Consider the following 15,845-nt stretch of genomic DNA (forward strand, 5'->3'; position numbering starts at 1 on the left):
GATGTGTCACAGACCTAATTTTTGCTCTTGCCTTTATAGTTGTCAATTATTTCTAACAGTTTTCTGGAAATATTTGTTGAAATCTCAGACACCTTTTTAAAAGACACTTGCCACCATCTGTACATCTGTTTCTGGGGTTGGTAAACCTGTGTGTTAAAAAACTTAATGGACTGGAGAGGTTTCCTGGGAAATGAAAGTACTGTAGGTGTCAGTGGAGACATCTGCAGTCCATTGACAACTGCAGCAGCAGCAGTAAGAAAGGAGAGCTTTGAAGCAACATCTTGGCCTTCTAAAGGGTCTCATTGCAGATCCGCTGTTGCCATGCTTTGGCGTGTAACCCCACTTAGCAGCCCCTGCTTGAGCCTCTGTCAGTGAAAGGGAACTCTCTTGGGCATCTGGATGACACCTACTGCAGTTTAAACGTCGGTGCCAGAGCAAGCTGTGCTGGCGACTGGGCAGCTGTTGTGCCCTTGGGTGTGCTTATGGGGAAGGCAGCAGCTTATGGAGGCATGAGACCACCTAAACTCAGCAAAGAGGAAAGGGTGCAGTTCTCCATCTGGTTCAGCATCTCCTACACATCCCAGTACTCTGAAAGGGTTAGTGTCCCTGATTTATCTGTGGGGCAGGGAGACTCCAGATGCCCTGATTTGGTATGTTGGGGGGGTGGGATTTGTAGAAGAATTGGGCTAGCTTCCAAAACCAAGATCAGAGATTGCTTACTGGTTTGAATTTTAGGTTTGGTTTAAATTAGCGTTGTACCCAAGACAGATGCCTGCCCTCTCAGCGGGGACTGACCTGACAGCCTTGTTGGAGCTCAGCCTGAAGTGACAGCCTTTAGGGGAGAGGTAGAATGGCCATCCCTGGGTCTGTTAGCTCCTGGCCTCTTGGCTCAGCCTGCTCCTTGACAGGGAGCTTTTGGAAGCTCATGCTGAAGAACTTTCACAATGTCTCCTCTCTGTTCTGGACATCGCATTTGAGGGCAACCTGTTCTTTTGGGTACCACATTCCTTGAAATCAGTCTGGGAGACTGTGTCTGTGTCCTGTATCATCAGTAGCTGACATCTTGGTAAAAAGAAGCAGCATGTTACTCTCTGTAAAATGCAAAGGAAAGCCATGTTGCTGTTCTTCATTGTACCAGAGTCTTTTGTGAAGCCAAGGTCCTTGTTGCCTTTAAGAAACACATATTTGGTGTTAATTGTCATTTGTTAGTGTCATTTTTGTGGGACAGAGTCAGACAACATTTACCTGCTTAAAGAGAGGGAAAATAAATCTTTACAAGCCAAACTAACTCTAATGAATTGAGAGCTTTTAGGCTGTGAAGAATTTGCCTGGCATCCAGGCTGGCTAACTCAGTTTCTTTTTTTTTTTTTCTTTTTGTTCTTTATCATTAGGCTTCCTTGAACTTTAACTGAACCATAAGGAAACTGTGAAGAGTCTCAATAGCTGCCCTGTGAGGATTTGACTTACCCATTGGATCTGCTATTTATAGTGTCCATTAGTACAAAAATGTCTGTCCTTTTGCAGCAGTCATGTATAGCAAAAGCATTGCTCTTCTGGCGAACTGCCTGTGCCTCCTGTGTCACCCAAAATATCCATCAAAAGAGTGTTTCAGAAGTGAGCCTTTCTTGATTAAAAAAATCCCAAGCAAACACCACCCCCTGAAACCCAGAGGCTATTTGTATTATTTACTTATTTTGCATAGCCTGAAATTGAAATTTCCATTTTTCAGGAGGCAGCCTTTCACCCCCAGCCATTTCTCCCTGTGGAACATAATCCTTATCCTGAGCAAATTAAATCAGGAAGAGAACTGAGAGGGCAGGAACTGTCTTCCAGCCTTGGAGAGAATCATTTGTACCCCAGAACTAGGCTGGATGTGAACCGGTATAAATTCTGTAACAAAGGAGACCATTTTAATAGGGATTTGTGTTACCTTGCTGGGGGGAGGTTTGGAGTAGCTTGGGTGATGGAGATCAGGTGAATGAGTGGGTTTCCTTTGGATATGCTCTAGGTTAGTAAATCTGCTATACATTTGCATATTCTGTATCTGAAAAATTAATCTGAGCCTTTTCTTAAATTTGCATGTGAAAGTAAGCTTAAAAGATTGTTTTTCCTAACAGTCTTTCTAATTCAGTCCTGATTTGTTCTTCTGAGCTAACAATACAGACTTGATGATGTTACTTTTGTCAGTAGTGTTGTGATTAGAAGATTCATGGAAATTTTGACAGAAGGGTCACGTGTCGCATCCTTCAGGCATAAAGTGGTGGTGGCGATGGCGATTGGCGTGGGGTCTTCTGGAGCTGTGGTCCTCTGCCAAGCTCTGTGCCATTCTGCATGCTCACCAAAGCTGTCAGGGTGATACACCTTCCTGTTCTGAAAGAACAGAACCTGAACAGGGATATACTAAGTATCAAAGGATGCTTTATGGAAGAGCAGCTTGTTTCCTAGCCGTGTGTCCACCTGTGCAGGGCGCTGCAGCAAACCAGCGGTGTGACATGGTGTGGGAGAGGGCACCACGTGTCGCAAGAGGAGGGTGGGCCAAGCCGTGGGTTCATTCTCCCAGATTTCTCATATCACTTGTGCTTTGCAGTCTGCATGTGCCTTACAACACAGGGAATTGTCAGGATCTGTAGTGATTCCAAGGGACTGTTTGTGTCCAGTCCACCGCTTTGCAACAGCAGCACCATGTGATGGTGATGGAGGGTCTGTGAGGTATCTGCTCCGTATTCCTCACAAGAGGAAGGAAGCAGGAGGTGCCGAGAAGCACCCCCAGCACCCAGCAGGCATGGAAGCAGGAGAAATTCGAAAAGCCCCAAAATGAGGTGCAGGCACCTGAAAGGCAGCTGGGAAGTCTGAGCTTTAAATCAATAACCTGGTTTCTTGGTCCATAGGACTAGCCACATGCATGACTTGATTTATGGGGTTATGGTGCTTGAACTGATCTACTTAACAACAAAGTGAAGTTTCGTCTCATACTAGGGGCATGTATAGAGAAATAGAGCTGTCATATGCAGCATGCTGCTAATACAGGCATCTATTAACATATCATATGCAGTCCCTTTTGTAAACATATCAAGCTCTATCTCAAAACGAGTTTTTTTTCCTGCTATGTGGAAGACTGCCAGAACTTCACACCCCTGACAGCAGGAAAGCAGCGTCTTCAGATTTCTAGTCTGAATTTATCCCTGGTGAGTTTATTATTCTCCGGCCAACAGTTTTTTAAATCAGCTTATTTTTTTCATCACTTGGTAGTTGTTCTGACGTATTCATCCATCTGCTCTTGCTATTGGCTGCAGTCAAAAAAAACTGTGGCAGTCACTGCCCTCCTGGCGACCAGTCAGGGGGGAAGCGAATTGTAAGATATAAATACCAACAATTATGAATGTTCTTTGCCAGTGGGTGGGTTGTTTTTTTTTAATATCTTATTACATAGTTTGTGCAAAAGAGAGATTAACGTAGCACTTTTTTTTTAGACAAACATGACTGTGAAAGTCAAGTAACTCACATCTGTGCTTTCTGGGAGAAAAAAGCCAGCTTCTCTGAAGGACAAACAAAGAGCAATAACTTTCAATTAAAAGTACAGATTAATTCTGTAAGAGTACTGACTATGAGAAGAAATCATCATTATTTATCTAATGGACAGTGCCCCCTGTTAGGGTGGTTGCTGTGAAGTTACATATAGGGCATTGATTTAAATATACTTCCCCTTCCCAGCCGGTCCTTGCTGGAAGTACACAGTAATGGGTGAGCAGAGAGTTTTTGTTTCTGCCCCGGGGATGGTGATTAATGGGGCTCTGTGTCTCCTGCCATTACAAAACTCTCTCTCTGGGCAAGGTGGGGAGCAGCACTGAAATTCTTGCTCTGTTTTCAGGTGTGGACCCATAGCTGTACAGCTCGCTGCCTTTCCCAGGGCTCAGCTTGGTGTTGGGTCCCAGCACCTGCATTTGAAACAACTCTTAGCCAGTGCTCAGAAATAGCTGGAGAGGAAAAGGGTTTATTTCCACCAAGTTTGGCTATGAGATGGAGGAATACATTGATTAATGAGTAAGGGAGAGGGGGATAATACACAGATTAAAAAAATGAAACCCTTTTTCTCTGAATTCTTTTGTAGATGGTTTTGCTGGACCAACCCTTAAGTCCTTGATTTGCTAGATCAGAGATGCCCGAACTGCCCTTAGGGCAGGAAACCTTTCTGGTTACTTCTACATGCAGTTGTGTGCCTGGTGGCATTTCACTGTGCTTTTGAGTGTGTCTGGAGCCAAGATGAGATAAACTTTCTCAGTTTGGAAGCATTTGCTCTGTGAGTGGTCCCACCACCATTCTCCACTCACCAGAGCACCTGGTTCCTCAGCCCCTACCAGATGTGCCACATGTTGAGGGCGATGGGGAAGAGCAAAGCGGGTCCTGTGGCTCCTAGGTCCGTCAAGCATGTGATGCCTCAGCCAGCTCCACACCAGTTCCCCTTCCCTGTGCCAAGCACGGCAAGAGCGAGCAGCCGTGAGCCCAGCTTTTGTCCATGACCAGGACCTGAGAGCCCACCCCACCAAACATCATCCTCTGCAGACCCTCTGCATGATATTGAGACCTACCATATAAATAAAGCTGTATGTTACAGTCTTAAAAGGAGTGGGGAGGACAGAGCACACATTTTAATCACACAAACGTTATTTGACCCTTCTTTTGCAAGTCTCTCATCAACATAGATGTCTGTCTGCGAAGTGCCTTTAATGCATACTGACTGTGTGCTGGTGAGGAGGAAATATCATCCAAAGTGCATGTAAAAATGCAGCTAACTCCATATACTAAAATGTCAGGAAATTCCATTACTCAGCAGGCTATTCTACCCCTGTTTGCAAAGTGTTACCTGCACAATGTTTCTAGACATTTAATAAATGATAATCTTAAAATTTTGCAGTTGTTGCACATTGTCGCTAACAGAGAGAACATTTAATAATGATGCTTTGTAAATCTTACTGTGAAGGCTGGAGTCCTGATTTTTATAAATACTCAGCATTTTCCACTGAGATCTTTGGAATATTTGAACCTTCTACTTTATTTTTTATGATTTGCTTATATTTCAAGAAAACAGATGACCTTTTAAAAATGGATTAAGTCAGCCTCTATTTTTTATTGTTTAAGCTAATCTTTATAATTTTAAACCACTGTTCTCAGCATACTTTTCTTCGTTTTTCTCTAACTTTGGTGTTGCCACAGAAGAAGTGTCTGCGAGGATAGTACAAGTAGTAACAGCTGAAGCTGTAGCAGTCCTCAAAGGCGAACAGGAAAAAGAAGCCCAGCACAAAGATCAGCCTGGACCACTACCTTTAGGTAAAACAAGAAGAATGTTCAAAGTATCCTTGTGTCTGCAAATGTTATATGTATGTATAAAACCCAGGTGCAGCTGTGTATTCACATAAGTTGTGGTCATGGATGAAGTGCAACACAGCTGGATAAATGCTGGAATAATAGTGTTATGCTCATTGCCCCAGTTCTTCATGGCCCCGTGACTGTCTCATTCACTGCTCTAACAGCAGTTCTCCACCTGGTTTCTGACACCTCGGTGACAAAGCTGTGAATTTAATAGGTGACAATAGTTTTGCCATCGTGTTTGGTGGGACCCAGCAGCGCTCAGAGCCCCTTTGTGTTCAGCCATGTACAATGTGAGAGGGAAAGATTAATGTCTGAAGAGGCAAAGATTAGAGGAGAGGCATATAAAAAGAAAGTGAGATTTTGCTGGTTGGGTGGTGGCTACTCAGAAAGGTAAAGGAGAAGCATCTCAACAGGGAGCAGAGAGGAACAGGGCACACCAATTGAGGGTGGAGAGGGTTTAGCAGACAGCCAGGGCGAGGGGAGATTGTGGGAGAGGGAGTTACATCAGGTGGAAGCAAATGCCAGTGGTCCAGACTGGGAATGGTACCACAGCCACTGGTTTGTGCTGTGCCCTGTCCTCCTTCTGGCTCCTTTGTGAAATGTCTCTCTGAATTACAAGTGTGTATGTATATATATATTTAAAGGTAAGTGTACAGCCATTTTTACCTACAGTGCTTCATTCCTGCCAGGAAACTTCCACAGTAGCTTGAACATGTACACCAAGGGCCAGAAAAAGGCCATACTCTGTCCTGAGGCAGGACAAGTCTTGCAAACCTGTCCCAGTATAAGTTCTGCTCAGCGCACATATGTTATGGTCAAATCAAAATCATGCCTTGCAGTTTTTTTCCCCACAGGCACTCTGCTTTGTTTGGTACAGTGGCTGGACCCTGCTTAGGGATGAATTAAAGTCAATGGTTTAACCCCAGCCAGCATCTAAGGACCATGCAGTGGGGTGAGGGAGAAAATCGGAAGACTAGAAGTGAGAAAACTCATGAGTTGAGATAAAGACAGTTTAATAAGTGAAGCAAAAGCCACACACACAAGTAAAGCAAAACAAGGAATTCACGCACTGCATTCCGTGGGCAGGCAGGTGTTCAACCATTGCTAGGACAGCCAGGCCCCATCACATGTAACCATTACTTGGGAAGGCAAATACCATCGCTCCAGATGTGCCCGCCTTTCTTTCTTCTTCCCTCAGCTTTTAATACTGAGCATGATCTCATATGGTGTGGAATATCCCTTTGGTCAGCTGGGGTCAGCTGTCCCGCTGTGTCCCTTCCCAGGCTCTTGTGCACTCCCCATCTTCTTGTTGTCAGGCCAGTATGAGGAGCTGAAAAGTCCTTGACTGCTTCTCAACAACTACGACAGTGTGTTATCCATGTTATTCTCATACTAAATCCAAAACATAGCACTATACCAACTACTAGAAAGAAAATTAACTCTATCCCAGCTGAAACCACAACAGTACTTTAGAATATTTGTTGGAAATTTGATTTCCAAGGTCTTTTGCTTCATTGAACTTATTTTGAACTGCAGCAAGGACATGTGTTGCTTGGTAATTCTCTTCATTATAGAGACTCAATTTTATGTGAAACATCCCAATTCTGCAAAACGCTTCATACATATTTAAGCACAGATTGCTTCACCAGAGCCTGGGTAAGGCAAAATTAGTTAGATAAGACATTTAAAAAAATATTGTGGGAAGTATGTCTTCAGTGAGTAACTGTTGGTGCAGTTCCTGTGGTCAGTGAGTATTAAGTAAGCGCAGATAGAATTGCATTGTGATGAAAATATAATTACTCTGTCCCTGGACAACACATCTTAAGGACAAGTCACATAAGGGGCTCTTCAAAACCATACAGAAATCAATGGGAGGAGACCTGGCAAATTCTGCTGGGGCTTTCAAGCTGGCCTTTCTGTGTTTGGGAAGAAGCCCTGAATCAGAAATTGAGATCTGCCTGTTGAGAGCTGCCTAAATGTTAAAACAGATGTCCCAATAGTGGAACTGTTTTTAAAGAAAAAAAATCTTAAGATGTTTGGTATGAAATCAGATGCAGAGGTTATGCTGAGTTCCTTTGAGAAGCAGTTTGTTTAGGATTTCGTCATGCTTGAATTGAAATAATTGAAGAAACATCATCTGGTTTCAGCATCTAGTCTTGTGAATATCAATGAATCTAAAGCCTAATCTAAATGCATCTAAGATTTCACTGTACCTTGCTCAGCTGAGTCGCTAATATGTCATGGCTGACATAAGTTACCTATGCTGATGTCTTTTGAATTTAGACAAGCAATGTTTGCATGTATTCTCCGATTAATGTTGAACCCAGCTGAAGAATAAAAAAGCATGCAGAATGTTTTTTATTTGTGTACTCAAGGTGAATTAAAGAGATTGGATGCCAGTTTCTGATAATCCACGTTAATTTATAAAGTCTCTCATGCTCAGATGCTTTATTGTTGTTGCCTTGGATGCCTGAAGGTTTTCTGAGTGGCAATACTGATTTAAAAGATAACTTTGTACTTGATTTTTGTATTGTATTCTATGACCAGATTTTTGAAAATAATTCATACCATCTGAAAAAAAGTATGTTCTTTTATTGTAACTTTTAAAGTCCATGTATTCTGAAAGGGTCTATCTGGAAATCCACTAGGCACAAGTCCCCATTGAATAATTCTCTCAGCTGGGCAGAAGAAGCTGCCTGCAGCTTGTACCAAGTGTCAGTCTTGCCAGGATTAATTGCTGTATCTCATTTTCACTGTTTGATTTCTAGCAGTCGAAGAGTCCGCCAACCTGCCTCCTTCCCCACCTCCATCGCCAGCTTCCGAGCAGACTGGAGCTCTGGAGGAAGGTAAGGGTCTCCTGGACTTGGAGTGCACAGCTGTCAGCAGAGGGATGAGATATGAATCTAAAGGATGGGGGAAATCAGAAAATGGAGATACTTTCTGCAGCTTCATGTGAAAAGATAAGGCATTCCCCAGCAATAACTCCCCATCTGCAAACCAACTGCAGTGCGTGGATGAGGTAGACACATATGCACAGAGGTAACTGACAGGATATGTTAAGTACATCCATATTAAATAAAAAAAACATGGTGATGCTCACTTTTTGTCTGTTATACACAATATGAGCCAAGATGTCTGCTGTCCCAGTGTGGTCACCAAAACTTTGATTCAGTAGGGGTCATCTTTGTTTTCTTTGGATTTGTTTGGCTGCTTTTTTTTTTTTTTTTTTTAATAACCATTAGCTTTGTTTTTGCAATCTTAAATGCATGAAAGCAAGGAGATTCAGAGTTGGATCATTTGTTTGTTCTTCAACCTGTAATTCATGCTTCAATGCCTATGTGTATTGGGGGTTCTGTACACAGGGTGCAGGAGTCACAAAGCAGATTTCTACTCTGTTCTGCACAATGAATGTTCAGTTTCACTACATTTTCCTTCTGCTAAAATCCTCTGCAGCAAAGAGCTTAAGTGTTGGTTTCCTTTTAAGCAGGGGCCTAAACCCCAGTGAAGTTGTCACGATGGTAAGCATGTTCATCAGTGCTTTGTCCAACAGAAGACAATTGCTTCATCAAGGCCCTCAGTAAAGGGAGACGGCAGTATGTTAAAACTGAGCCGTACCACGTGGATATGAGGGAAGGATTTGGGTTCAGAATCTCTAGGGGACTACCAGTTGAACTTTGCCATACCAATAGTGTTTTTATGTGTCCATTTATTTCTTTCTTAGATTTTCTTTTAGCATTTTTTTTTCTTTTTGTTAAATAAATGGAAATAATTTCTTATCATCTACTGAACAAACTTTGTTGGTATTTTAACACAAGGCCTCTGTTGATTTTGCAAGTGGATTGTTCCTATTTCATGTGCTAACATAATCCAGCTCTTAGTTTATCAGGCACTGCGATTAGGCGTGTTCCATCCTGTGGTAATTTTTAAGAAAATGCAATGTCACGGTTTCTCTTATCTTTCCCTGTATGGACTGCCAATAAATCTGTTAAAGTTTATTGAAGTCGACAATAAACTGTGGCAGATGCTCTCTGTTAATGCCCCACTCTCTCCGCGAAGGAAAAATTGATAAGGATAGGGAGAGAGACTTAGACTTACAAGTTAGAACAAAAGGTTTGAAATGCTTTACTAATGCTACTAATAAATAGGGAAAATAACACAAAATATACAAAATCTGTCTTGAATATCCTGGGGTAGCACAGGGTTTCCCCTCCTGTGGTGGATGGAGCTTGCATTGCTCCCGTGGCTGCAGGGCAGGCACAGTAAACCGGAACTGGATTCAGGGATGCAGGGTCTGGGTCCAGACCTCGGATCGCAAAGACGATGGGCAGGGTACTCTTCAGATGCTGGTGGTGGTTGAGGAGAGCGAGACCCTCATGGTCTCCCACTTTTATAGGGTGTATGATGTGGACGGCATGGAATACTCAGTTGGTCAGTTTTAGTGTCCTGTTCTGTCTGCTCTTCCTTGCAAGTATGTCCAGTTATCAGAATCCTTAGTTGTTATAGCAATAAATCTAAACATTGGACTTCTTCTGCATTCCATTGGTCATCTTATCAGCTTCAGAGCGCAGTGTCTAAAAAAACATGCAGTTACGCAGAAGGTACTTAGAAGAACTTAGCTGAAAGGAAAATTTGCTGAAAGAGAACTGGTCTTGTTTTTAACAAAACCAGGACTTGCAATTACGGGCTGTATTAACAACAACATTTGTCAGTCCACTGTACTGGAAATACCTACTAGATGTGGTTAGTAGCCAATATACATTTTTTTTTATTAATTGATTGCTGATTTTAAAAAAAAAATCTGCACATTGTTTAAAATAAAAATAGTACATGAGTTCCTAGAGTCTTCACCTAGAGGTAGTGGCAATCAAAACTACTAACTGAAAAGGCAGCTAGTAGGGTATTAGCAGAGGTTTTTAGAATTATTACCAGGGGTTTACCACTATTTTGTAATATATAGTTCACTTGCCTAGTTCAGCATACGCTGTTTGGTTTTTTGTATCACAATGAAGGGCTTGTTTTTCTGCTGCAGGCCAATGTCAGTGTTCTTAGGTTAAACATCCTTAGCTGAGGATTAGCTTTGTGTACTGTTTCTATCAGCAGCATGATTTAAAGGTATTTTAGGATTTTATATATTACTCATATTGATTAATTGACAGAAGGTTGTAGATTGCCCCCTAAGCAAATGGCAACCACTTTGCTAGTTGTATTAACATAAGAAGGTGGCAAAAGACTATACAACTTGAGGTTATTCAGACCTACCGGACTGTGCTGTTCCCAGCTGTGCGTATGACTCAGCAAGTCACTTAACATCGTTGTTTTTCCTCTTTCCGTACATGTAGAATTCAGTTAATATAATAGCACTTGCCTTCCCTGCAGGGGTGGTTGGAAGGACTGAAAGGTCAGTATTTGGGAGACATTTTGATGATTTACAAAATGCCACAGTTTTCAAAAATATTAAAATCATTTCCTTTAATGTTACTGAAAAGAGACTTTTCCATGACAAGATTTCAATTCAGCTCTTCATTTTTCCAAGCAGATGGCCTGTATAAATTCTAAAAGTGTAGGTTTGTGAGGGAAGTATGGAGAGAAATGACGTGCTGAGTCATTAATGCACTCTGCTGGAAGTTTCTTGTTTATGTCCAGCTCTGAAACTGGAACTCACAGTAGAGCTGGTTGATGAACAGAAGGAACTTCTTGAAAACAATTTCACCAGATGTTTATTGTGGTTCTTTTCCCCAAAATATCGGTGTTGTCAATTCAGTGTAGTTAATGGTAGTAAAAGTCTTGTGTTCTGCTCTGTGTTAGAAGTTGTGGTCCTTGTTTTCTGTGGGTAAGTTGAGCTTTTGTGGACTTGATTGGGCCAGACCTGTGATTTTTATTCAGCTAAAGCTCCCATTCAGAAGAGTTTGCCTCAGTAGGGTTTGACCCAATTTTACTGTACTTGTTTAACCTTTCAGTTCCCTGTACCATCTGGCTGTCCATCCTCATGCACGTTTACATTGTCTGTCTGTCTGCTCAGTAGAATACAATTTATTAATTTAACCCAATTCTACAGTAGTTGAGCAAAAAAAGGCGAATGCTTGTTGTGCATATCTTCCTCAGGCCTCCCTTTTACTCCTTCTCTTAGAACATCTTCCTAATGCGCTTGTCAGAGTGTGTTGCATTGCTGTGAATCCAAAAGAGACTTCCTTCAGTCATGGTAGGAAGGAAATCACTGTTGTGGACATGACAAAGGTGGATGTGGCCAGCCATGCAGCAAACACAAATTAAAAAAAAAAAAAAGGTAGAAAAGACAGAGAGGTTTGTGGGTCAAGTGTATTTCATGAGAGAAAGGAGTCAGTGGATGTAGGTTTCCTTCACTGGACTGCAGAAAAACATTCAAATGAGCCTGTCCCTTTATACTGCTGCAGAAGGTAAGATGACTGACTTATTGAAATGATTTCATTTATTTCAACTACAGTAACATAATTTTGCTCCGAAAATTTTCCCTAGCACTGTCTAATCCTTTTATCAATTGTATCTGGTCATGCAGGGCTGATGCGATATTCTCTTGCCAACGTGGCATTTCTTTTGTGCTCTGTGCCTTTTGACAATGGTCAACAATGTTTTAATGTAAAAATGTTTCTAAATGTTACAAGATAGAAGGATGCCTTTGATGGGTTGTCTTCCATTTTGAAATAGGCATTTCAGATTAGGCTTTAAATATCAAATGAGAATATTTTGCAAACTGAAAGGAACCAAGAATCATATGAAAATAGATCTATTTACAGTGAAAATTACTTCTTGAAAGGCATTTTCAAAAGATACCTGAAAGCTAAAACTGAATTAGCCTTTGTGAGAAGTGATTTTAGTCTTGGACTTTAGAATACATTGAGAATTTTTCCCATGCTTTGAGATGAAACAGAACTATTAGGAAGGACTAAAATAACAAAGAAAGGATTTTTTTCTTGTTGCCGAGATAAAAGCAAATCCTTTAAAGATATCATTATCTTGTAAATGAAATTATCTGCAGTAATTTTCAAAATATCTTGATTAAAACTGATAAATAAACAATGTAAATCTGTAATAGCCACAGACATAACAGCCCCTAACAATACTAGACTTTGCACACCTAATGAATTTGGACTATCACAATAATATGTATATAAAGCATTTTTACTGTTGTCAGTTCCTGTAGTTTTAAGGAGCAGAGGCAGGGCCTGTATTGCCTACAATCCATTCAGAGCCTATAAAGGAGGATTTTGCAGTCTCTTTTGCATCAGTATAGAGAAGTCCTGGGGTTTCACCTTCACCCTTATTGATGCATTTTACCTCCGAAGGGCCCCTGGATAAATATGACCCATAACTGGAAGGAGAGCCTCCACTTCTGCACATCCTCCTGCTCTGTGTTCTGCTTCCAAGTGTATCAGCCTTCTTTTCTCCACAGTGTCCCGGTTCCAGCGGAAGAGATGGTGCCTGTGTCAACCTTTTCCACTCTTGTCCACAGTAATACACAGACTAGTGTGAGGGCACCCTGCAAAGAAGCTAGAGTTTTAGTTTTGAATCTTCTCAGGTTTAGGAGGGAGTTGATTCTTGGTCTCTCGCACCCTGAGATGTGTCCTCACTCCCTGTAACTAGTCTTTTGCAAACTGTGAGCCCCCTCAAATCTGACACTGAATATTGTAGAAGCTTCTGTGGAGAAGAAATGCACAGGTTCTGCATTGCAAGTGTTTCACGATGCTTCCCTGCAGCATTGCTGCTGGCTCTTAAGTACTAGGGAAAGGTGGGAGCTCAGGCTCAGCTCTGTGTTTGGCATTGCCTGTTGCAGTGCTTGGCATATCTTCCTGCTTGGCAGAGGTGGGTTGCCAGCTTATCTTTCCACACCTACCTCTTTTAAGCATGCATAAACCCCTGAATCTGCAGTTTGGATTCCACTACAAAAGCAAAGCAACTAAACTATCAGTGGTTCAGGCACTCTTTGTGTGCTGAAATAAATTGTGAGAACAGTTCTCTTGAAGCTCCATGGGTGCCATTGTGTATGTGCATAGGTGCACACAGCCTGCCCTCAGTCCTGACCAGCCTCAGGGCAGTCTGAAACACGGATCATCTTCCTTTTGCAGCACAATGATACATACTGGAGCTACTAATATTGCCATGGATGAATATTTTTTTCTTCCTTTTTGTGGCTGATTGAGGCTGAATGGGTTGATACTTCTTTAGCCAGGTGGAAGAAATACATGTCATTACATTATGTGACACTTGCTGCCATGTTGCTGCAGAAAGCACAGGGAGCTTTTTATAAAGTCATAGATGTTGTCATGGTGTGCTATAGAAAGAAACTTAAAACTTATTGTTATTTGCCAGGAAAGAACCTTAGAGAACCTATAGATGAAATTGGTTTAGATGAAAATAGCTTTCCAAGACTTGGATAATGGTAGTTACAGCTGCATTCGTGATGCATCTTGTTTCCAGGTCACACACAGAGATCTGGTTAATCTCTGTTGGGCTGCCTGTGTTAAAACCTTGCATTCTGACTGAGTGTTTTGGATCTGAGGGGAAAGTTTTGGAGGCTCTAGGGAAACGCTTTAAGTTGCAATTGCCTGGAGAAAGGCCAGGAACATCGGGCATGGGCTTGTTCTTGACACTAGTAGGAAATGCAACAGGATAGCCGCAGCTGCTGAAGGCACCCTGTGAATATAGTGTTAATCAAACTGCTGGTTGTCATACACAGAAAATGGGCTTAAACATATTTTCTCTAGCTGTTTAGTTTTTCATAACTTTATTCACGGTGAGAGGGCACCTTAACTGACACAAGTTCTCAAGTCTCCCCTTTAGGTTTGCGTGGACTGGATGGTAGAACAATAATTTCTATTGGGCTGTATTCTTTTTCTTTGTCTTGCAAAACCAAACCCAAGCTCCCCCTCGCTGTAGCTGTCAGTAGCTGGTGTAGTTCTGAGATGATTATGTGATTATCTGCAATGCTACAGTGGCAGGTGAATAAAGCTGTCATTCCAAAGCATTGACAAACACTGAGGTGGGAGCTAGTTCACCCACGGAAACATGACACAACAGCATAAAATATAGGACCGCGAGAGATTGCTGTGGGCAGCTTTTGGTGGCCTTTGTCAGGAAAAAAGGTATTTGGGGAAGGGTTTTTTTGGTTGTCTAAATGTTACTTATTTACAGGGAAAAGAAGGAAGTGGGGAATTTTGAAACAGATACAATAAGAAAGAAATCCACCATTGATTGGCCAAAGTGGTTTGGTTTTTAACTGAAGGCCTTTTTTAAATTTACACTTTCAAGTATTTCACCTGATGACTGTGGAGGTTACAACTGTGTTGGGATACTTTTCAAATACAGTCTGTCAGCGATGTAATACCTTGAAGCATCAGTTGTGAGATGTGGTTTGTATACAATATGTATTCCTCTAAATAATGAGAGTATAGTTTTGAAATGCACTTATTGTGACAGTTGGTTTCCAATGTTCATAAGCACTGTAGGAAACACCGCGTATGTGGCCCACGTGTTAAAATGCACAGCTGCCTTATTCCTCCATCCTGCATTAACCTGTAGCCTGGCTGATTTCATCTACTCTGCAGTATGAGGCAGTGGCTGTTGTTGTTGCATGTGTCCATCCTGTCTTGTCTTTTCTTTGTCTGTCTGTCCTGCAGTTTTTGTCTGTGTGTGTCTATTTGTAGATGAAGGGGCGGAGGATAAGGTGGGACCGCTCCAGCACTGCCCGGGCTGTGGGCCCACTGCCAGCAGGGAGTGGCGTAAACACCTGGCCCCCTCCATTTCAGTGTCTGTGCCTGATGATGAGCCCTACAATTCAGACGAGGAGTACTATGAACACCCTTTGTTCAGCTCAGAGTGGACTGGCTCTAGTACACATCCCAGTGCCACAGTGAAGAGCGCAGAGGTCTTGTTAGGCCATGACGAAGGTGAACTAAACATGGTCCCATTTTGTTCCTCTTCCCCTCTACTCACCTGCCATCCATTCCATTATATGTGTGCCTGGGATTACTGCTTTCTGGGGAGGGAAACGTAGGGGTTTTTTTTTCGTCACATGGCAGTGACACCCCTTCAGAGTCTCTCCATCTCGAAGTGAAGCTGCAGCGTGAGCCATGAATGCAACTTTGGAGTCAGTGAAACCATGGTCCCTGCTTAAATCAGGGTTCTTGGTCTACTGGCCTGGCTTAGAACAGAAGCAAAAGGAGCAGCTAGTTGAAAGAAGCATAAGTTAATTTGTTCTTTGTGTCAGAGAATCGGTGCCAAGAACAGTATGCAAGGCTAAAGATTGTTGCTGGAGGTAAGTCAGTTGTTAACACAATGGGGGGAAAAAACCCATGTCTATACCAAGGATAGCAGTAGAAAATCTTCAATTCTCCAGTAGGCAAAGTAGGCAAATTTTACTCCAGTATACACAGGTGACTTCAGGCAGTATTGGGTCATGTTTGATCGCCGGTTGTTTTGTGGATACACCCAGTTAACATGGTGTC

The 15,845-nt window shown here is 42.2% G+C and overlaps 1 protein-coding gene across 46 annotated transcripts in view; it reads left to right on the top strand.

Annotated features, from left to right (window-relative positions):
* MAP2 (microtubule associated protein 2) overlaps nucleotides 1-15,845 on the top strand; it is a 225,915-nt gene that overhangs the window by 168,920 nt on the left and 41,150 nt on the right. For 37 of the 46 annotated variants that reach the window (XM_071811218.1, XM_071811220.1, XM_071811216.1 and 34 more), the window contains 2 exons: nucleotides 5,212-5,325; nucleotides 8,136-8,213. In XM_071811218.1, coding sequence (XP_071667319.1) covers nucleotides 5,212-5,325; nucleotides 8,136-8,213 — 192 coding nt within the window. The remainder of the gene's footprint in view (nucleotides 1-5,211; nucleotides 5,326-8,135; nucleotides 8,214-15,845) is intronic. The other 9 variants (XM_071811237.1, XM_065841618.2, XM_065841622.2 and 6 more) reach the window with 2 other exon arrangements.

The sequence above is a fragment of the Patagioenas fasciata genome, chromosome 7 (assembly GCF_037038585.1).
Source record: "Patagioenas fasciata isolate bPatFas1 chromosome 7, bPatFas1.hap1, whole genome shotgun sequence".
Classification (NCBI taxonomy): Eukaryota; Metazoa; Chordata; class Aves; order Columbiformes; family Columbidae; genus Patagioenas; species Patagioenas fasciata.